The following is a 24103-nucleotide window of genomic DNA, read 5'->3' as shown; positions in this document are numbered from 1 at the left end:
AGATGGCCCATCATGGGTTTTCCATCAGAAAATATAATCACTGCTGCTGCCTAAATATTATAATGAAGAAAGTCATTTAACCAACTTAAGGCTGGAAAGTATGATGAGACATGTTCTACATTCCCATTCCTCTATGGTGCAAATGTGTGCAGTGTCACCCCACTTTGCAGCCTCTGCCAAGATTCACACTGCTCCCTTCTCTGTCACATCCTCCTTCCCTTTTACTAAATGTCCTTGTTGCCACACTTGGTCAAAAGCTGCTTTGATGTCAAGAGCAAAGACCCTTGCCTCTGAAATTCGGCTCTTTTGTCCTTGTTTGGACCAATGCCGTTATGAGGTCTGGAGCCAATTCGCCCTGGTGGAACCAAAATCGAGCACCAATGAGTAGGTTATTGGTGAGTAAATGCCACTTGTTAGCACTATCGATGACACTTTGCTGATGATTAAGACTGGACAGGTGGAATGATAAAACAACCCACGCAGGCACGGGGAGAATGTGTAAACTCCACACAGTCACCCAAGGCCGAATTGAACCTGGGTCCCTGGCACTGAGAATCAGCAGTGCTAACCACTGTGCCACCGTGCCATCCAGGTTTGTCTTGGTTGTCCCAAACTCTGGACCTTCTCCATACACCAGGTAGCCTTGACTTCTTTCAATGGTGAGGCTGGAGGAGAGCTCCATCGGCATCCACCTTCAAGATCACCTTGACCTGTCATTTGTTGGTTCAAATCCAAAAGAATCCTTGGCCTTTCCATGTCACCTGACGAAAAACAGGAGTGCATCTACAATCGGGCTACGTGGTTCTATTGTGATGGGCTATTCCATGGTGAGGACCTGCTGCGCCTGGTTTCCTCTCTCCTTGAATACGTTTAAGAGACTCACGTGTCCTGTGAAGTTTTTAAAAGTCAGATCGAAGTATCCACCACTGAGGAAATACTGAAGGAGGAAAAGGTCTACAGCTTGAAATCCAGCATTCAAAAAGGACTCGCTTGACAAACAAGGTCTGGTCCACCGCTATGCCTTCTTCACTGTCACCCTAAACACCCCACTGGCTTGGAGCTCAGGTATTAGTTCCAGCCATGGCTGGAACAGTCATCACTGTATCCTAACCCAACATGAAGCCCACCAATCATAGAAGAGCTTGAGCACCATGTTGTCATTGTTGTCAGGGCGTTAGGCCCACCTTTGTCTTTAGCCCACTCATAGCAAGCTGGGGACACAAGTATTGAGGATGATCATGGCGGAGGTGTCATTGCCTATCCTTACTGATTGCGGTCTGTGGGTTTGGAAGTCTAGGATCCAGTCACAAGTGGAGGAGCCGAGCCTAGGCCACAGAGTTTGGAGATGAGTTTAGTTGGGATAATGGTGTTGAAGGCTGCGCTACAGTCAATAAATATAGTCTGACATAACTGTTGTAGAATCTTACAATCCCTACAGTGCAGAAGGAGGCCATTCGGCCCATCGAGCCTGCACCGACAGCAATCCTACCTAGGCCCTATCCCCATAACCCTCCTAATTCCTCTAACCTACGCATCCCAGGACACTAAGGGGCAATTTAGCATAGCCAATGCACCTAACCAGCACATCTTTGGACTGTGGGAGGAAACTGGAGTGCCCGGAGGAAACCCACGCAGACGCAGGGAGAATGTGCAAACTCCACACAGGCAGTGACCCAAGCCGGTAATCGAACCCAGGCCCCTGGAGCTGTGAGGTAGCAGTGCTAACCACTGTGCCATGTCCTTGTTATCTAGGTGTTCCAGAGTTGAGTGTTGGGCCAGAGAAATGGTGCCTGCTGTGGACCTGTTGCCAGGGCCGTAAGCCCACATTTGTCTTTAGTCTGCTTGCAGCAAGCGGTCTGAGAAAGCAACATTTGCTCTTGGCTGCTAATGAACCAAGCCCTTAATGGGACCTTCTACACTGTTATGGAAATGTTATTAGTCATTTTCCAATTACTTGATGTCAAAACACAAATAGAACACATAAAGCAAGATAAATAGGGTGCTCAAAAAGTCGGATGGAGCTGGAGTGGTCTGACTCTTTGCCAAGTCCTTCCAATTACCAATCATATTGTCAGTCTATATTAAATCTCTTCAGATGGAGCCTGGCTGGCTGTCCTCCTGTGTAATTTAGTTTTTAGAGGGGAGTGCAATATCATTAACAACTGTACAATTTAACAGTCAATTCACAAACACATTTCTTTGCCAAGTGTTGAACCACCTGCTGTTGTGCTTCAGAAAAAGGCAATTTTCCCACCAGCAGGACAAATGCTGTCTCAGTCCATTACATTTCACAAAGCGTGACCTTTATCCGAATTTCCCTGCCATAAAATATTCCGGAGAATTCTACCTTGACCATTTTTTCATTCACAATTTCCTTTCTCTTTCCTTCCTTTCTGGAGATTGCCGCCTTTACAGTAGATGACCAGCACTGTGTAGATTCGCTTCCGACCTTTGTTGGGATCATTTAACAGATGCCAATGGTTGTTGGATAACTTTATTCCCCTTTCCTCCTGATCACCACATTGCCAATTAGCACTGGCAGGCACCTTGTTCCTTGTCCAGATAGGACTATCTTATTCATTATGGCTTTGATCGGAACCCAAGTAGGAGAATTCTAGCCCAAGGCGGCAGGTTTACATCAAGATAAAAGCAAACTACTGCAGATCACAGAATCATGCAGTGCCCTCCAGCCCATTGAGTCTGCATCGACACCTGAGAAACACCTGGCCTCCCACCTAATCCCATTTACCAGCACTTGGCCCATAGTCTTGTATGCTATGATAAAGGCAAAATATTGCGGATGCTGGGATCTGAAACTAACGCAGAAAATGCTGCAGAAACCCAGCAGGTCTGACAGCATCTGTGGAGAGAGAATAAAGCCAATGTTTCGAATCTGGATGACCCTTTGTCAGCTCTGTCAAAGGATCATCCAGACTCAAAACATTGAGTCTATTCTCTCTCCACAGATGCTGTCAAACCTGCTGAGTTTCCCCAGCATTTTCTTTGCTATTTGGCCTTTAATGCTATGATGTGCCAAGTGCCCCTTCCTTGTCTGTGTCTCAACGCCTCTATTTTCTCAGGAGGCTAAGGAAATTTGGCATGTCCCAGTCCACGTTGATGTACATGTGAGCCCTCACATAAAAGGCATCTGTAACCTCCCGGATACATGTGTGTGTACTGGGAGATGTCACACAGATCGTCTGTGCCGCAATGGAATGAGCCACTCACATAGAAATTCAGAGCACTGTGAGGTTAAGGGCCACAGGCAGTAGGTGTTCTCCCATTCCGTGTGGTGCCAGCTTTCGCAGGTCTAGCAGAGGTGGTCCACTATCTCCCGGGACAGTTGTAGCCTTCTATTGAATCTCTGATATCTGCAGGTATGATGACAGACGTTGGAATATCCTCGGCCGGTACAATGCATCTGTGGAACTGCTCCCAGAACAGCGACAGGCCCAGCCTCTCCCTCCAGCCGTCATGACCTTGATTGGGGTGCTTGATGATAGACATCACCATCACGTCTTGCATAAGCGTTCACATCAGCATTATCTGTGTGATGTTGCAGCCTTTCCGGGAATGTCAGCTCACAGCCTGGGACATCAGCTTGCAAAGGGTTCAAAGGTGGCCTCCTCTAAGTGGCTGGGCTGTTTGGCTGCACAGCATTTACTAGCATAACCGCTAGTGAGGGGAGGCCGGGGTGGCTGTGCAGCCCAGTGTCTTCCTCTTGTGGCGGACGAGGCACAGCTGAATGGTGCGAGACCAGCAATGAGCATGAACAGCGCATTCCTACAGGGCGCCCTGTTTCTCCCAGCTCACAGGAGGTGCAGAGCTGAGCCAGCCTTCCATGACCCATTGAGATCGCCTATCACACACAAGTCCCCCTGACAATGGGTTTGGAACTGCCGGCAGCCTCTCCCCTTTGTCCTCACACTGCTGCCTGAGTGTGGCTTCCAATCACACTGCAGTCATCCTCCCCCGAGTGCGAGGCCCTTCAGCCCACGTGAGGGGAGATACAGCCCATTCCTTAATCCCCCCCACCCTGCCCTGACAACCCAGCCACTCAAAGGGACGCCACCTGGGTAACTCACAGTCGCTCCCCCGGGTGCTGAGCCTCTTGTTTTCCAGCCCTCCCACCCTCTGGCCAGCTCCCACGAAGGAAGTGCACTTCTTCAGCTGTGATATGGACAGGAACCCAGGAAGGAGGACACGGGAAGTGCTGTCTGCATCCCAGCCTCCACAACCCCTTTAAAGCAAGGGGCACCCTGACATGATAGGAAGGTAAGGCAAGTGACCACCCCCCAATCCCTCTCTCCAATTTGGTGACTTTGGTAGCTGCAGCCCTGGCCTCCTTCAGGTAAACAGGAAACGAGCCATCATTTCGGGGTCAGAGCTAATGCATCACCGACGAGGATGGGATTCGAACACAATGGATTAGCAGCCCATCGCCTTAACCACTCGGCCACCTTGTAAAGTTGCACTTATCTGTCTCCCTCAAGTCTTCTCCAGTGCCCCCCCCAAGCAATGAACACCCTGGGGACTGCTGACTGCCTGAGTGCTCACCTACAAAATTCCCTTTGGAATCCTATGTCGAGCTGTTGTCAATGGCGCCAGCGCCACGTCATGCTGGCAGCTGCTGAATAAGTTTAAAGTTTTTTAAAAAGTTTTTATTTATTAGTCCCAAGTAAGGCTTACATTAACACTGCAATGAAGTTACTGTGAAATTCCCCCTAGTCGCCACACTCCAGCGCCTGTTTGGGTCAATGTACCTAACCAGCACGTCTTTCACACTGTGGGAGGAAACCGGAGCATCCAGAGGAAATCCACGCAGACACGGGGAGAATGTGCAAACTCCACACAGACAGTCACCCAAGCCAGGAATCGAACCCGGGTCCCTGGAGCTGTGAGGCAGCAGTGCTAACCACTGTGCCACTGTGGTGAACCATCGTTGGTTCCCACTGGATAGTACTGAGCCAGGGTCTGGCCAGTACTACAAGGATGTACATATGTTACTGTTGGGTTGTGCTACTTGTTGCTGTTGGGGTTAGGGTGGGGTTGTTACACCTTTGTACTGTAGTGTTGTGGTACATCCCAGTCGGGCTCCGCCTCCTGGGAGAGATATAAAAGTCCCTGCTCTGGCTGGGACCCCTTCAGTCTGGGATAGTGTATATAATTATTGGCTGCTTCATTACAGTAAATAAAAGCCTTTTATTTCCCGAGCATCTTGCCTCGTGTTTGATAACGCGCGTCAGCCACCGTGCCGCCCCTGTGAGGAGGGGTAGTCCTGAAGAGAGTGCACACTAATCACATGCTCATGTTTTCAATTGAGCTTCCTGAGGCCCCGTGGCATGTTTCCTGCTACTCTGCCAGCAAGGAGCCGAGAAGATCGGAACTCGGAAACCCACTGGCGCGAATCAGGATTTCTGAGTCCCTCCAGATGTTGAGCGTGCGCCGCCATTCCCATGGACCGGAAGTGCGGGTTCAGAATCGTCCCCCCCTCTGTATTCTGGACTTCATTAGGCTGATTTTGCAACCACAAGGGGAACCGGAAATGGTATTTTGGCAGCCCAAACACATACTGAAGTGACTGGCCACAACTGTTCCACACTGGGGAGCGGTTGTGGCGTATCTCAATTCATTTAAATAATTGCCATAAGTTCCTACCACAATTTTGGCATTGTGCTGAACAGAGAATATCGAAAGCCTGTCTGGAAGGCAGCTCCAACTTAAAAGGATGTGGCCATTTAAGGATAAGTACTTACTTACGGACACATCGGGGGTGATTCTCCCAGCCTGCTTTGCAGCTTTCGCAGAAATCGGAAGGAGGCCATTGAGCCCATCGAGACTGCACCAACAACTATCCCTGTAACCCCACATATTCACCGTGCTAATCCCCCTGACACTACAGGGCAATTTAGCATAGCTAATCAACCTAACCCACACATCTTTGGGAGTGTGGGAGGAAACCAGAGCACCCGGAAGAAACCCACGCAGGCATGGGGAAAACTCCACAAAGACAGTCGCCCAAGGCTGGAATTGAACCCGGGTCCCTGGCACTGTGAGACAGCAGTGCTAATCACTGTGCCACCCCAAATTTACAGATCATTAGTTATTCCAGAGTTAGAATAGTACCCAATTTTAGGTTCCTCACTTTGGGAATTACATCAAGGCCAATGGAGGGGATAAAGAAGTGAAACTAGAAGGATATCAGCTTTTGGGTTATGAGAAGAAACGAAACAACCTGGTTTTAGGAACATAGGACTTGGAACAGGAGTAGGCCATTCAGCCCTTCGAACATGCTCTCAGATCATGGCTGCTCTTGTTGTGCTTCAGTTCCATTTTGCATCTGCCCCCCCATAAACTTGACTCCCTTGTCCCTTTCCTATCACAAATCAGTCAAACGGGCAGTACGATGGCACAGTGGTTAGCACTGTAGCCTCACAGCGCCAGGGACCCGGGTTCAATTCCCGGCTTGGGTCACTGTCTGTGTGGAGTCTGCACGTTCTCTCCGTGTCTGCGTGGGTTTCCTCCGGGTGCTCCAGTTTCCTCCCATAGTCCAAAGATATGCGGGTTAGGTTGATTGGCCATGCTACATTGCACCTTAGTGTCAGGGGGATTAGCAGGGTAAATGCACAGGGTTACAGAGATAGGGCCTGGGTGGGATTGTTGTCGGTGCAGGCTCGATGGGCCAAATGGCCTCTTTCTGCACTGTAGGGATTCTATAATTTCAAGTCTCAAATCTTCCCAAAAGTGACCCCCTCAACAACTTTCCTTGTAGCTCCCACAGTATGTATCTGTGGAGCAAGGGTGGGGTGGGATCACCCGAATGATTCTCATGACTGGAGTGTTCCAAATCAGATTCACTCATCCCAAACCCAGGCCATGTCCGTTCCTCTGATTTGTACTCCCGTTGAGTGAGATTCTGCTTGAGGCACAAGTTCTCGTGAGATTCACCATATTTACAGTTTTATTTTGTAAAGTTTTAAGCAGAAGATGAAATATACCGTGGGTTTTATAATGGACACATTACAAGTGGGACAATTACTGACGTGATTATGGGTACATATATAGAGAACAGATAAAGATCAGGTCAAAACCACATTGAGAACAAAGATTATTTCACTTGATACAATTGGCACTCAATGTAGACATTAAGATTATGAACACCAAAAGCTTTAATTTCATCCAAACTTTATTTTCATTATGATTGTCAAAATGGTTACAATTAAATATAGAAATAAGAAAATAGTGCAATCCATCAATATATACAGAGATATTTGCTCTTCTATTGCTCTCTACAGATGACTCCCCCACCATCCCCTCCTACCCCCCCATCCCCCCCAAACGCCGACCCCCCCCCCCCCCCCCCCGCAACTCCCCCCAACACCCCTTTAAAAGGCAACTTGAGAATTGTAAGCAAGTCATATTGACCAGAAGTTCTCTGATTTGGGAAGCACTAACTCAATTCAACCAATAGTAAGAAGTCTCACAACACCAGGTTAAAGTCCAACAGGTTTATTTGGAATCACAAGCTTTCAGAGCGCTGCTCCTTCATCAGGTTAGTGTCCACTCACTTGTTGAAGGAGCGGTGCTCCAAAAGCTCGTGATTCCAAATAAACCTGTTGAACTTTAGCCTGGTGTTGTGAGACTTCTTACTGTGCCCATCCCAGTCCAATGCCTGCATCTCCACATCAATTCAACCAAGGTAGCATTGGAGGCTATACTCTATTGGTCTCACTGTCCCTGTATTTGAGAGGAGACAGACAGGATATAGTGATAATGCTGCAAGTCTGAGCGAAGACAGCATTAGGATTTGCTTGGTTAAGGACAGGACCAGATATTGCTATTTTGTCCTTTATCCTAAGTAACCCAGCGACACTATTAACGATCACACATGAAGAACAGCTACCTGTGGTGAGTTACTTGAGGGTTCTCCTTACCCATGAAACCATGCCCAACAAGAGTGTCTTCAGAATGGTGTGTGTGTTTGGGTTGGGGGGAGGGGGGGTGGAATCTTGAGGGAAAAAGCAAAATAATTCTGTTTCATATTAGATAAATATCACTTCAACCTATCCGAATACATTCAAAATTCACATTACATTCTTATCAAAGTACTTAACATTAAGTGCACAATGTTTAAATAAATCTCGAGATCTTTTTCACAGCACTGCCGGTTACTCAGCTCAGCTTTGTTATAAAGCATATATTATTGTCCACATGTAGTCCTACATATTATAGTGTTATTTAAAAGAGGAAGCTGCACTCTAGTGGCGTAGCTCAACCTTTCACTGCTCATCTGTCCAATTTTAACATGATTCTTTCCCCCAACCAAACCAGTCCCGTTTGGGTACTCTTTGCACATTGATAAACTCAAGTTGCCCTGATAGCTATGTTTTTCTCCTCTCCATTGAGAGCTAACCTCAGATACAAGAGGTCAAACAAAAAGCCTTTGAATGCTGTTTCTCTTTGGACCATGTATGATCTCCTCCATCCTGAACTCTTTAGCAAATCGATTTAACCTCCTGAGGGAATTTCTCCCAACTCCCTCGCCCACTTGCCACCTTTCCCCACTAATTCAAACTCAATACCAATCTAACGTTACGTCCTATGTTATAAGCCAGCTTTCCTCCTTTCCATATTCTTGATTTCGACCAGCCCTGGATTAATGATGTTCCCAAGAAGGGAACTGTTTATCATTCCTTTGGGATCTGTTACACACATCTACACTCAAGTGGAGTGGGGCAAGAAAGGGGAAGCACAATCTGAAATCGAACTTGTGGCTTGTGCATTTTCTCTTCATTCTCCCTCAGTTCTTACAATCCAGGTTAGATCTCTAGCAAACTCTTACAATACACATCCTTCTCAGCATTTAAGCAACTGATAATGCAACCCCACAGTCCACCACTGTCCTCCTTCCCTCCACCCCGCTACCTTTCCATACCTTATATAGAATCAATACAGTACAGAAGGAGGCCATTCGGCCCATCAAGTATGTACTGACCATAATCCCATCCAGGCCCTATTCTTGTAACCCCCATTTACCCCTAACTCAATTTAGCATGGCCAATCAACCTAACCCACACATCTTGGACTGTGGGAGGAAACCAGAGCACCCAGAGGAAACCCACGCAGACATGGGGACAAAGTGCAAACTCCACACAGACAGTGACCCAAGGCTGGAATTGAACCTGGGACCCCGGCGCTCTGAAGCAGCAGTGCTAACCACTGCGCCACCATGCCGCCCCTTTCTAATATTCTTAACAGTATCATTTTTGCTCCGCTGATTAAAATAGTGGAAGTTAGGCTCCACCACCTATCAGACAATAAGCAAATAAATGATACAATGAGTCACGAAGAGAATTAAGACATCGGCACTCTGCCAGCCCAAGAGTAAGTTCCACAGACCTTCAATATTTCCTGGTTAACTGATTAAATGGAACAGTATGCAAATTTGTCATTATTGATTTGCACACTGGTTTCAGATACATTTCACACCATTTCTCCATATTTAGAAGTTAGACCACATGCGCCAGTTGAACATTAGGGTTCTCACTAAAAGAAGATGGTAAGATCGAACCCCAAAGTTTATCTTAACCTCAGTTTGCTCATCTCAGTCTGTGAGAGTCTCAAATTCACTGACTTGTACACTGTCATGACTAGTGACCTATGTACGCCAAGCTACAAGCCCAAATGAGATTCAGGAAGGTCCATGAAAGGAATTGACTCAAGCCTCTATGATCTCATCATCAAAATTGATTTTTACATCTTGTTCAAGTTTATGTAGAAAGCAAATGGGCCGACGTCACTTTTTAGTCATAATATCGATTTTTTACAGTGCAATTTGGGTTGTAAGATTGAACATCTTTCAGTTAATGACTATCATTAAACAGGGAGTGCAGCAATGGCAACTATCCTATCAAAGAATCAACATTAAATGTGCAGTTTTTGTGAAGAGATTCAGTTTGATATTACCCAAAAGGGAAGTCCACATCCTCAATGATTTTAACTTCCAGGTGTTACAGGTTTGGAATAATCACAATATATTCCACTTAAATCCCATTTCTTCACTTCATGTTTCTTCAGGACACTGATAGGCGTGAGTGTTATTGGGAATAATGTTGCTCGTTCTTTGCTATCTTTCTCCCCATCAACTTTTCTCGCAGCTCACGTTTGACAGCTGCTGAAGAAATGGTAAAATATGTTAACTCTGAACAAACAAACATAATTAATTACATATTTCTCTCCAATTTGCCCTTCTCCTTTTCTGACGAAACTTGCTCACGCTGAAGTGGATTTTCCTTATCCTCCTTAACATCTCACCCAAAGTGGGCCATTCAACGTAGAATCAGAGAATCCCTACAGTGCAGAAGGAGGCCATTCGGCCCATCAATTCTGCACCAAACACAATCCCACCCACCCCTATCCCCGTAGACCCACGTATTTACCCTGCTAGTCCCCCTGACACTAAGGGGCAATTTACATGTTTGAACTATGAGTAAAGGGACATCACAGAAAAGTCCACACTTATCCCCATCCAAATCCTTATCCAACAACACTCAGAAAGTTCCACACCGTCACCAGGACAAAGCAGATGGATTAGCAGCCCATCCATCACATTCAACACTTACTCCCCCAACCAACAATGCACAATGATGGCCTTGTGTGCCCATCTAGAAAATGCACCGCAGCAATTCGCCAAGACTCCTTCAACAGCACCTTCCAAACCCATGATATCTACCAGCTCAAAGGGCAATATATTTATGGCTGACATTTAACAATAGCCTAAGACCACAAGCCATTGTTCGGTCTATTCAGAGAAGATAAGACGGTGCAACCAATTGTCTCCAGAAGGATGCAGAGATGTGCTCTTTTGTTAACAGCGTACAGTTATACGTTTCAGCATCGCTCTGGAACACAGATATCAGATGCAGACACACTTAACCGGTTACTTTTGCCACAAACAATAGCATCACCATCAGTTCCTCAAGAGATTATACTGGCACTGCATCTGGTAGAGACCTTGCCAGTCTCGGCTAAACACATAAAATGGGGGCACAGTGGTTAGCACTGTTGTCTCACAGCGCCAGGGACCCGGGTTCAATTCCCGGCTTGGGTCACTGTCTGCGTGGAGTTTGCACATTCTCCCCATGTCTGCGTGGCTTTTCTCCGGGTGCTCCAGTTTCCTCCCACATTCTGAAAGATGTGCTGGTTGGGTACATTGACCAGAACAGGCGCCGGACTGTGGCAACTAGGGGAATTTCACAGTAACTTCATTGCAGTGTTAATGTAAGCCTTATTTGTGACTATTAAATAAACTTTTTTTTAAATTGTGGATAGAAAAAGATTCTGTATTATCAAAAGAAAAAGAACATGATCATACAAGGGCAGTGGTATGAGAAGTGAAGGTTGCTAAAACCCTACCAAAGTAGAAGGACGGAAATAACCTGTGAATGGGGTGTTACTGTGGAGGACTAGAGCTATAGTCCCACCCCAGGGGGGACAACTCTTATTACAAGAACTGCATGATTCCCATCTAGGTCAATGTTGAATGAAGGCCCTAGCTAGGAGTTATGTGTGGTGGCCGGCATTAACAAGGAAATAGGACAGATGGTTAGTCAATGCTTCATTGCGAAGCTCAACAGGTTTTACCACCTCCAGCGAATTTGCATCCTTGGGAATGGCCTGGCCGACCATGGGCAAGGCTAGCTATTGATTTTGTCGGGCTATCTGTGGGTCATATGTTTCTTATATTAGTAGACGCACACTCCAAGTGGTTAGATGTACAGTCCACAACAGTCACGCACACCACGGACAAGTTAAGGGAGATCTTTGCTATCCATGGCATTCCAGAAGTGGTAGTATCAGACAATGGGCACATCATTCACGGCAGAAGAATTCCAAAAATTTCTCAAGTCCGTTGGCATTCACCATGTGAGGTTGGCGCCTTAGCACCCAGCATCAAACAAGCCGGCAGAGCGAGAGGGACAAATATTTAAGTCATCAATGAAAAAACTAGTAAGTAGACGTCTTCCTTGACATATAGTCAGTTTATCATACAATACTACCGTAAACGTGACCACCGGAGTCAAGCCAGCTGAGTTACTGATGGGACGTCATTTAAGAACACAATTGGACATGATATTCCCAAATTTGGCAGGGAGGGTGGAGACTAGCCTCTCAGAATCATGATTTAGGAAGGAAAAGCAGAGTGTTTCAAGTGGAGGAAGTAGTCATGGTTAGGAATTTTGCCGTAGGTATAGGTGCATTTTGGATTTTGGGGGCAAGGCGTGTAGTAGCGTGACCCTTTAAGGGAGGGTCGTTTTCCGAGAGCCACGTGATCAGGCTGGATACTATGAATTGTCATGCGGGAAGCTGAGCCAATCAGCTGGACACAGGTGGAGGAAGGCCTTGCATTTGGAACCAGGGAGCTGAGTGGAACAGTTGCATGGTAATTCAGTCTGACCTTGTTGTATATATTATTCTTATTGTTGCCAATAAAATCTTTGTTGATTCAAGCCACATTGAGTCACCCTAGATCAATTACAACAATCTATTTAAAAAACACTTTGAAAAACAGTATTTCATTGTTCTAGCTACCTTCCCTGCTTACCTGATGTTAATCCAGGGGAAGCTTTAAATTGGGAAGAATCTGCCTGTGTCAGAGTTTTTGCAACAGGTGGCATGAGTGGCTTCTTGGGTTGAGCTACAAAAGACAAAGATCAGATGTTAAAGAAGACGGCAGTAGCATGCTATTCCCAGTTGTATCTAGTGTGTAGAATTATCTACTCATGTCATCCTGCATATGTTTTACTATCTCCATTTATTTAATGGTCAGGATATTAGTCAATGTGATTAGCTCCAGACTGTGCTTGGCTCTCAACATTTTAATGGTGTACATCATGTCCCTTTGATCTAATTGAGAATGCAACTAATGTCTAATTTTAGCCAAAGGGAGGATGAGCCACAATTCCTCCTCACAAGAACAGATGCATTTGGGACGGAGTAGAATATGAAACTTCAGTGCACTAACACCAGTGCGTGTTCAGAAATCTAGGGGGCGATTCTCCCAGCCTGCTGCATTGCTTTAGCATCAGCGGAGGTCATTTAGTGGGCTTCCCACCGGGTGCCATGGCCTCCACATGTCTCTCTGAGGCCCAGATTTCTGGGGCCAGGATTTCTGGAAATCAGCATGGAGCTGATTTAAATATTAAAACCTGCATTAGCATCCTATTAGCAGGCCCAGTTCTGAAGTCTCCAGGCCCCCTAGCATTTGCCCCTCCCCGCCAGAAGTGGTTCACTCCAGCGGGGTTTACAATAGCTCCCCACTAATGGGGAGCTGGCGGCTGATCCTGCTGGAGTGAAGGGAAGCCATGCCCCACCCCCCCCCCCCCCCCGCCCCCAGGAGGTCAGGGGTAAGGGGAGGGCATTGCCAGCCTGGCAGCACCAGCCTGGCACCCTGGCACTGCCCAAGGGGGCAAAGTGGCAATGCCCAAGGGGCACCTGGGCGCTGCTCAGTAGGCATTAGGTAGTGCCAAGGGACTGCGGCTCGATGGGAGTTGGGGGGGTCCCATTGCCACTCTGCAGTTGGGATCAGGGTCAGAGGGAGGAAAGGGTGTGATCGGGGAAGGCCCAGGTAGGTCCAGGGACACTAATAAATAAACTGGAAAAAAACTTTAAAACTTCCTCCCATGGTCCAAAGATATGCAGGTTAGGTGGATTAGCCATGGGAAATTGCCCCTTAGTGCCCCAAGATATATAGATCAGTGGGGTAATTGTGTGGGATTACGAGGTAAGCCTGGGTAAGGATCGGTGCTGACTTGTTGGGCCCAATGGCCTCCTTCCACACCGTAGGGATTCTATGATTCTATTTTTTTCCCAGACAACTTCTCTGAGTTCAGTGATTCTGAAAATGTGGTTCACGAGGGTTTACCAGGTAGAATGCAAACTGGCCCAAAATTGAGACACAACACCATGGCTGAGCCATATCAGAGAACCCTCATTCCCACCACTTATAGAGTCATAGAGGTTTACAGCATGGAAACAGGCCCTTCGGCCCAACTTGTCCATGCCTCCCTTCTTTTTTAAACCCCTAAGCTAATCCCAATTGCCTGCATTTGGCCCAGATCCCTCTATATCCATCTTACCCATGTAACTGTCTAAATGCTTTTTAAAAGACAAAATTGTACCCGCCTCCACTACTACCTCTGGCAGCTTGTTCCAGACACTCACCACCCTCTGTGTGAAAACAATTGCCCATCTGGACACTTTTGTTTCTCTCCCCTCTCACCTTAAACCTATGCCCTCTAGTTTTAGGCTCCCCTACTTTTGGGAAAAGATATTGACTATCTAGCTGATAAGTGAGCGGCATGAGATGTCATAAGCGCAAGCAACAATATAGTTTTGTAAGCAATATTTATGTTCCTGTTGATTTTGTTTCATTATTAGAAAGGTAAAAATCACCCTAGTCTCAGATGACCATGGACTGTGACTGGTGGTGATTTAATCTGAGGATCACCACACCTCGGGCAAGGTCGAGAAGGTGGGCCTTCCTAAATTACCTCGGTCAGAACAGGAATTGAACCCACATTGTTCGCATTACTCTAGCTGTCCAGCCAACTGAGCTAAACCGATATTATAGGTAAGAGAGATATAAGGTATTAGTTTCCCAGAGGACTATTGTAACGATCTTATAACTCAAATAAGCATGTTGTCTTGTTGTATTAATGTCTATAATATAAAAATGGCCACACCTTCATTTCTAGCATAAGTGAGTAATTTGCTAATGATGTTTAATTTTTTTTTAAATGCATATATTTATTACATTTAATAGTGATAGAAAACCCCAAAATATTTATAGCGTCCATAAATTCCCATTAGGTTTTTTTTATTCATTCATGGATATGGGCGTCGCTGGCTGGCCAGCATTTATTGCTCGTCCCTAGTTGCCCAAGAGTAGTTGAGAGTCAACCACATTGCTGTGGCTCTGGAGCCACATGTAGGCCAGACCAGGTAAGGGCGGCAGATTTCCTTCCCTAAAGGACATTAGTGAACCAAATGGGTTGTCCGAATTTCTTTGCGGTGGCAAGCAAAAGCGGGTGGGGTAGAACCAGTAAGTGGTCTGCAGGGTCTTTTGCCCCCCGCTAAGTGGTCGATGGAGGAGAACGTTTGAGGGCTAGTGCCCCCTTCTATATTCTAAACATTTTATTGAGAGGCCACAGCTCAATCAATGTCTGGTTAAAGAGTTATTGTCAAGACTGCTGCAGATATGGAGGAACGTGATCTCGATCTGCCCAATAATTCCCCACATCTTTCAAATCATACCAAAGGTACTGACCAAAAGTTCAATTACATAGGATTTATTCATTCACCGAACAGAAGCTGGGATAATCTTGTCTCCTAATAGCAACCTAGTGCTTTTATTGGGAATCAAGGTGAGGAGAGACAACATCACCCTGTCGTGCAGACTGCGAAAGAGATTCAGAGGAAAAAAATGGAAGAAGCCCACCAAGCATCATTACTGAGCCCTGCTTATTATAATATGGGCTTGTTGTATTATGGGGTCAGTTTAATTCAGTTTCCTGGATAGCTGGTTAGCAACATCAACAACGAGGATTCAGTTCCCAGACTGGCAGCAGTTATTCATAAAGGCCCTGCCTTCTCAACATTGCCCCTCCCCTGAGTATTGACCCTCAGGTTAAATCACCACCAGTCAGTGCCAACGGTCATCTGGGACTATGGCAACTTTACCTGCTTAATATGGGCACCTTTGCCCTTGATGGAGATTAACATTTTATCCTCATATTACTTTTAACATCGATTTACTTATTGTTTTCACAGACTTACCTTGTATTTTGACTTGGCTCAGCTTCTCAATTTCTGAGGAAAGAAAAAACATTATATTCTCAACTCATGAAGAATAGGAAAGCACATATGCTATAATCATAAAATCATACCACACAGAAGGAGGCCACTGGCCTCATCATGTCTGTGCCAGTTCTTTGAAAGAATGCTCCCCTTAATTCCATTTTCCTGTCCCCCGCCCCCCCCACCATCGTCCAGCCAATTTCTCCTTTCCAAATATATATCGAATTCCCTTTGAAAGTTACTATTGAATCTGCTTCCATCACTCTTCCAGACAGTGCATTCCAGATCGTAATAAGAGGTTGTGTGAAAATGCTCTGCTTATTTCCCACAGGAGATTTAAAACCATCACCTTGGTTACTGACCCTCCTACATTATGACCAGCTTCTTTCTATCTGATTAATCAAGCCCTCTCATGATATTAAATCACCCCACAGCCTTCTCTGTTCAAAGGAGAAAAATCCCAGTTTCTCTCATCTCTCTATTTCACTGGACTTCCTCATCCCAGGCACCAGCTCTGACGAAGGTTCATCCAGACTCGAAACGTTGGTTTTCTTCTCTCTCCACAGATGCTGTCGGACCTGCTGAGGTTTTCCAGCATTTTCTGTTTTATGTTTCGCCATTCTGACAGAGATCTCCTCTGCACCCTGTCCAAGGCTTTGAAATCCTTCCTGAAGTGTGGTGTCTAGGATTGAGGCATAGATCGGGTGGACTCTCAGAGGCTTTTTCCCAGGGTGGAAATGTCTGCTACGAGAGGACACAGGTTTAAGGTGCTGGGGGGTAGGTACAGGGGAGATGTTAGGGGTAAGTTTTTCACACAGAGGGTGGTGGGCGAGTGGAATCGGCTGCCGTCAGTGGTGGTGGAGGCAAACTCAATAGGGTCTTTTAAGAGACTCCTGGATGAGTTCATGGAGCTTAATAGGATGGAGGGTTATAGGTAGGTCTAGAAGGTAGGGATGTGTTCGGCACAACTAGTGGGCCGAAGGGCCTGTTTGTGCTGTAGCTTTTCTATGTTCTATGAACACAATCCTCCAGTTGGGACTTAAAAATAAATTTATAAAGGTTGACTATAATCTCCTTGTTTTTGTAAGTTATGCCTCTATTTATAAAGACATTGTTTTTTCAACAGCATTATCAACCCATCATCCAAATTCAAAGATTTGTGTCTGTGAATCCTATGGCCTCTCTGCCCCTCAACTCCAGATAAAATTTTACCACTTCATTTGCATTACCTCTTCTTATCTTCCCTCTGCATCATTTCACATTTCTTTGCATGAAACCCAGACCATCCCAAGACTTTGAAAGGGGCAGCACGGTGCCACAGTGGTTAGCATTGCTGCCTCACAACACCAGGGCCCCACGTTCAATTCCGGCCTCAGGTGACTGTGTGGAGTCTGCATGTTCTCCCCATGTCTGCGTGGGTTTCCTCCCACAGTCCAAAGAAGTGCAGGTTAGGTTGATTGGCCATGCTAAATTGCCCTTGGTGTCGGGGGGATTAGCAGGGTAAATGTGTGAGGTTACAGGGATAGGGCCAGGGTGGGTCGAATGGCCTCCTTCAGCACTGTAGGTATTTTATGATTCTATGAAATTTTATCTGTCATGGGCCTGCCCATTTCACCATTATGGGAACACTACCCAAGATGTTATATTCAAAGCTGCATAGCGGGGTATTTGCAGGTAAGTGTGTTAGTTTTGTGTTGTTGTACTGTGCTTATTAGGACCTGGTTTAGGACTGCCCTGAGTTCAACAGTAACCTCCTTAAACTATTTCCTTAGCAAATATTCAGAGCCCTAATGAGCTGCCTGCCAGTGAGCGGCTTACCTTAGCTTGTCCTGGAGAAGTATGCAGCAGAAGAGGACAAGAATAAAGTCAGAGGGGAGTCACTCTGGGTCATTTTTCTAATGACTGATTCTAGACCAGCGCTAGCAGAGTCTGAAGGCAGGGCCCCTTCATACCAAAAAGCGTATTGTAGGAAGTCCAAAGATGGTAGGTTAATGACCAAGAATCTCCAGTTCAGACATTTAATTTTTTGTAGCCTCTCCCCTCAAGGCATCAACATCCAGATGCTATTCTCCCCAAAAGGTTTTCAGTGTCGAAGTTGCGTAAAAACTGGAGTAAATCACGCTGGTTTTTCAGTGGGAGTTTCAAAATGAATCTCCCACACTCTGTGCACTGCTGAGTGCACTGGTGTGAATTCCGTTGAAAAGCTGTGGGCGGGGCCTATCCCCGGTGGAGAGGTCGGCAGCCTAGCGCTGAGCGGGCCACTGCGCGTGTGCTGATCTGTCAGCGACGAGATCGGCGCATGCGCAGTGGCCCCGCACTGCCGGTGACCCAATCAATGGCCAGCCTCATGCGGGAGGAAACCAGAGCACCCGAGGGAAACCCACACAGGCAAAGGGAGAACATGCGAACTCCACCCAGACAGTCACCCGAGGTCAGAATTGAACCAGGAATCGACTCCAGGTCCCTGGTGCTGTGGGGCAGCAGTGCCAACCACTGCGACTGGAGTTGTTGACCTGTTCATTAGTTGACCAGGAGTCGGTGAGCTCAGATGGCTGGTTAGTGATGCAGAGCGATGCCAACACCGTGGGAGTTCAATTCTGATACTGGCTCAGGTTCATGAAGGCCCCGCCTTCTGAACCTTGCCCCTTGCCCGAGGTGTGGTGATTCTCAGGTTAAATCACCACCAGCCGGCTCTCCCCCTCAAAAGGGGACAGCAGCCTATGGTCGTCTGGGACGATGGTAATTTTACTTTTACTATCTGAATATTTCTTTCCACCACATTGAAGAATGATGACAGTATCCACTAGATGGGGCTCTGGGCATTCTTTATACTTCGATCTGGGACAAGTAACGAATGAAATAGGAGGAGAGTAGACTATTCAGCCCTTTGAGCCTGCTCAGCTGTTCGATAAGATCATGACTGATCTGATTGCTGCTTTAACACCATTTTCCTGCCTATCCCCCTTAACCCTTAACTCCTTTATCATCAAAATGTCTGTCAAACTCCACCTTGAATGCATTCAATGACCTAACTTCCACTGCTTGCTGTGGAAGAGAAGATTAACAATCCTCGAAGAGAGAAAATTTCACCTCATCTCTATCATATATGGGAGACCCTTTATTTTTAAACTGTATCCCCCGCCTCTCGGTTTGAAATCCCCCCCCCAAAGCAGCACAGTGGTTAGCACTGCTGCTTCACAGCACCAGGGCCCTGGGTCCAATTCCCGGCTTGGGTGACTGTCTGTGTGGAGTCCGCACATTCTCCCCGTATCTGCATGGGTTTCCTCCAGGTGCTCCAGTTTCCTCCCACAGTCCAAAGATGTGCTGGTTAGTTGCAATGGCCATGCTAAATTCTCCCTCAGTGTACCCGAACAGGCACCAGAGTGTGGTGACGAGGGGATTTTCACAGTAACTTCATTGCAGTGTTAATGTAAGCCTACTTGTGATTAATAAATATACGTTTAAGAGGAAATATCTCCCATAATCACCCTGGCAAGAATCTTAGATCTTTTAATAAGATCACCTCTCATATTTCTAAACTCCAATGAGTATAGACCCAACCTTCACAACCTCTCGTCAGCTAACCTCTTCATCCCTGGAATCAGGTGCGTGAACCTTCTCAGAACAAGAGAAAGCAAGTAGGTCCTTTAAGTATGGAGACCAAAGTTATACACAATGCTCCAAGTGCAGTCTCACCAGTGCCATCTACTGCTGTAGCAAGACTTCCCGAATTTATATTCCATTTCCCATTCAGTAAAAGCCAGCACTCCATTTGCCTTCCTAATTAATAATACCAGCATGCTAACTCTTTGTGATTCATGACACACAGATCCCTCTGCACTGCAGCATTCTGCAGGCTCTCTATATTTAAATAATATTCTGTTTTTCAGGTTTTCCTGCAAAGTTGACAACCTCGCATTTTTCCACATTATATTCCACCTGCCAGTTTTGTCTCCACTTGTTTAATCTATTTATATTCCTTTGCAGGCTCATTGGGGGGTGGATCATTGCGGGTGGGGGGGGGACGGACCATGCAAATGTCCATTGACCTTGGGCGGGATTTTCCAGTTTTGGGGCGGGCGCGGCCAGAAAATCCTGCCCTTTGTATCCTCCTCACAACTTGCTTTCCTACTTATCTTTGTATTATTAGCAACTTGGTGTATAATACAGTCTTCATCTAAGTCGGTACTATAAATCATGGTTGCAGCTCCAGCACTGATCAATGTGGCACTCCACCAGCCACAGTTTGCCAACCTGAAAATTATCCTAACTCTGTTTCCTAGAGTTCGATAGTCCTCTAGCCATGCTAATATTACACTAACCCCATGAACCAAGACTCCTTAGGCAGCACCTTCCAAACCAGTGACATCTAACACCTAAAAGGATAAGGGCAGCAGATGCATTCCCTCCAAGCCACATACCATCCAGACCACCACCCTTAAGAAGGTGGTGGTGAGCTGCCTTCTTGAACCGCAAGAAGTCTCACAACACCAGGTTAAATTCCAACAGGTTTATTTGGTAGCACAAGCCACAAGCTTTCGGAGCGCTGCTCCTTTATCAGGTGATTGGGAGTTGTGTTCACAAACAGGGCATATAAAGACACAAACTCAATTTACAAGTTACTGTTAACATAGTTAACTGTCCTGCCTGGAGTCAATACACATTTCTTTAAGCTGTGCTTAACCCTCTCTCCACTCACATTGTCTGTACCTTTAAGACTTGATTACCTGTAAAGACTCGCATTCCAACCATTATCTTGTAAATTGAGTTTGTGTCTTTATATGCCCTGTTTGTGAACACAACTCCCACTCACCTGATGAAGGAGCAGCGCTCCGAAAGCTTGTGACTTGTGCTACCAAATAAACCTGTTGGACTTTAACCTGGTGTTGTGAGACTTCTTACTGTGCTTACCCCAATCCAATGCCGGCATCTCCACTTCTTGAACCGCTACAGTCCATCTGATGCAGATTCACCCACAGTGCTGTTAGGGAGGGTGTTCCAAGTGATAATGAATGAAAAAATGGCAACATATTTCCAAGTCAGGATGGTGAGTGGTTTGGAGGGAAATCTGAAAGGTGGTGGTGTTCCCAGGTATCTGCTGCCCTAGTCTTTCTAGATGGTAGTGGTCATGGGTTTGGAAGGTGCTGCCTAAGGAGCCTTAAGTGAGTTCCACCCTTGGTGATGTAACTGGTTTCATGTATTTGTCTAGTTTAAAAATGTAAATATAAAGGTAATTTATAATTGGAGTGATGGTGAAAAATGCTATTTTAATGTTATTTTAGATGTATTAAAAATTACCCAAAAAACAGATCTGGTGTGATAGATATTGCCTTTTCTTTTCATTCGTGGGACTTGGGCCTCTCTGGCTGGGTCAGCATCTATTGCCCATCCCTTGTTGCCCCAGGGCAGTTGAGAGTCCTTTGCCTCTACTTCCTCCTTCAGGTTGCTCCAGTTAAACCCACCTCTTTGACCAAGCATCTGCCCAAATATTGTTTTATGTGACTATGTTTTTTTTTATTCATGGGGCATGGGCGTCGCTGGTTGGCCATCATTTATTGCCCATCCCTAGTTGCCCGAGGGCAGTTAAGAGTCGCCCACATTGCTGTGGCTCTGGAGTCACATGTAGGCCAGACTGGGTAAGGACAGCAGATTTCCTTCCTTAAAGGATATTAGTGAACCAGATGGGTTTTTCCGACAATCGGCAATGGTTTCATGGTCATCAGTAGATTCTTAATTCCAGATATTTCTTTTATTGAATTCAAATTCCACCATCTGCTGTGGCGGGATTCGAACCCGGGACCCCAGAACATTAGTTGAGTTTCTGGACTAATGGTCTGACGATAATACCACTAGGCCATCGCCTGCACCTGGATAGGCAACAGTCACAGTTGGGCTAAAATGAGGGTGATAAGAATGCAATGAAGATGTTGTTAATTTTGGGAAATTCCAGCATTGCTCACTTTCACAGGACCTTTGGACAGTATAGCAAGCAGTGATCACAGGAAAATGGCTTGGAACACTGTATAATTTCACTTGATCAACCTCTGTATGTTAAAGAATAGAGAGAGAGGGCCAAAGTCTCCACTGAACAACACAGCACTGTACTTTAGTCCATCAACACAGCACCTAAACTGGATTACACTTCTAATTCCGATGGAGTTTGAACTATTTTCTTGCTTCCTTCTTCAGAAGTATCTGGGGGTTTTCTAAATTAATAAATGTTACTCCTCCATAACTCATTCACCTTCTGGATGGAGGAGTCTCATCCTGCTTCACTCGAGGGCAGGTTAAACTTTAACTCCAGATTTACATTCCAAATCATAAGTGTAAATACACCTGCTAACACAACAATAAATTGTATTTTTATAGCGCCTTTAACATAGTAAGTGTTTCAAGGTGCTTTGCAGCAGCATTATCAAACAAAATTTGACACATGGGGAGGTGATGGCCCAGTGGGATTATCGCCAGAAACTCAGCTAATGTTCTGGGGAGCCGGGTTCGAATCCCGTCACGGCAGATGGTTGAATTTGAATTCAACAAAAAGTATCTGGAATTAAGAATCTACTGATGACCGTAAAACCATTGTTGATTGTCGGAAAAACCCATCTTGTTCACTAATCCCCTTTAGGGAAGGAAATCTGCCGTCCTTACCAGGTCTGGCCTACATGTGACTCTACAGCCACAGTAATATGGTTGGACTCTCAGCTGCCCTTAGGCAACTAGGGATGGGCAATAAATGCTGGCCAGCCAGCGACGCCCATGCCCCATGAATAAATTTTTTAAAAACATAAAACAACATTTGGGCAGATGCTTGGTCAAAGAGGTGGGTTTAACTGGAGCAACCTGAAGGAAGAAGTAGAGGCAAGGGGATTTTGGGAGCATTTTCTGAAGCCTAGGGCCATTGCAACTGAAGACTTCACCCTCGGTAAATGGCTGCCAATGGTGGAGTGATTAAAACTGGGGTCAGGAAAATGGAGGAGTGCAGATATCCGAGAGTTGTGAGACAGGAGGCGATTTGCAGAGACAGGGAGAGATGAGGTCACGGACAGATTGGAAAACAAGAATAGGAATTTCAAAATTAAGAGAAAAAAGTGGTGGAGGGGTGGAGCTAGGGGTCGTCAGCATGCATGTGGAATCTGAAGTGCTTTCAGATGTTTTCACCAAGGGGCAGCATGTAAATAAAAAGGTTTGAAGGGACCAAGGATAAGAATATCAAAGGTAACTGTGCAATGGTGAGTGGAGAGCAATTACATGTCATTTTCTGGCTACAATTGATGGATAAGAATGGACCAGGAGGTGTATAGTTGGTATAGTGGTATTGTCATTAGATTAGTAATCCAGAGATCTGAGGCAAGATTAGGGGACCAGGGTTCAAATCCCACCATGGCCGACAGAGTTAACTAAAAATCTGGAATTAAAAGACTAATGATGACAATGAAATCATTGTCAGAAAAATATATCGCCTCCCATTAGATTAGCATGATAAGTTATCTTCCATAGAATCTAGTCAATCTAATGAATTATATATGCAAGGTAAAAGGTAAAATCACCATAGTCCCAGGTCACTATAGGTTGTCTGGTGGTGATTTAACCCGAGGATCGCCACACCTCAGGCGAGGAGCAAGGTTGAGAAGGCAGGGCCTTCATAAATAATCTCAGCCAGGAATTGAACCCACATTGTTGGCATCACTTTGCATCACAAACCAGCTATCCAGCCAACTGAGCTAACCGACCCTTATTGTATACGCATCTAGTGATGTTAATGATGATTCCCAGATTAAAAGTTCTTCTTGAAGCACTTTATCCCCTGGATTCTGAATGCTCATACGTTAGAAACTCTGCTTCTTCTTAATCATAAGAAAAAAAAACAAAGAAAAGTACAGCACAGGAACAGGCCCTTCAGCCCTCCAAGCCTGTGCCAATCATGATGCCCTAACTAAACGAAAAGAAACCTTCTGCTCTTACTCGGTCCGTATCCCTCTATTCCCTCTCTAATCATGATGGGATGATTAAATGGAACCAAGAGGTTCCAGATGCCTCTTAAATGTTGCTAATGTGCCTGCTTCCACAACCTCCTCTGGCAATGCATTCCAGGTACCCACCACTCTCTGTGTGAAAAACATCCCCCACACATCTCCCTTAAACCTTCCCCCTCACCTTGAACCTGTGCCCCCCTTTGTAATTGATACTTCCATCCTGGGATAAAGCCTCTGACTATCCACCCTGTCTATGCCTCTCATAATTT

General features: G+C 45.9%; 1 protein-coding gene across 1 annotated transcript in view; it reads right to left on the bottom strand.

The window, feature by feature from the left end:
* Window positions 1–7377: 7377 nt before the first annotated feature.
* The window catches only part of stap2b (signal transducing adaptor family member 2b), a 60813-nt gene continuing 44087 nt past the window's right edge, over window positions 7378–24103 (bottom strand). Inside the window, exons 11-13 of the mRNA XM_078198143.1 lie at window positions 15838–15870; window positions 12605–12697; window positions 7378–10171 (exon numbers count right to left, since the gene is read on the bottom strand). Of these exons, the coding sequence (XP_078054269.1) occupies window positions 10098–10171; window positions 12605–12697; window positions 15838–15870 (200 nt within the window). The 3' untranslated portion in view covers window positions 7378–10097. The remainder of the gene's footprint in view (window positions 10172–12604; window positions 12698–15837; window positions 15871–24103) is intronic.

The sequence above is a fragment of the Mustelus asterias genome, chromosome 26, assembly GCF_964213995.1.
Source record: "Mustelus asterias chromosome 26, sMusAst1.hap1.1, whole genome shotgun sequence".
Lineage (NCBI taxonomy): Eukaryota > Metazoa > Chordata > Chondrichthyes > Carcharhiniformes > Triakidae > Mustelus > Mustelus asterias.
Note: the sequence above shows the minus strand (reverse complement) of the source record. Positions and strands in the feature narration are given on the sequence as shown.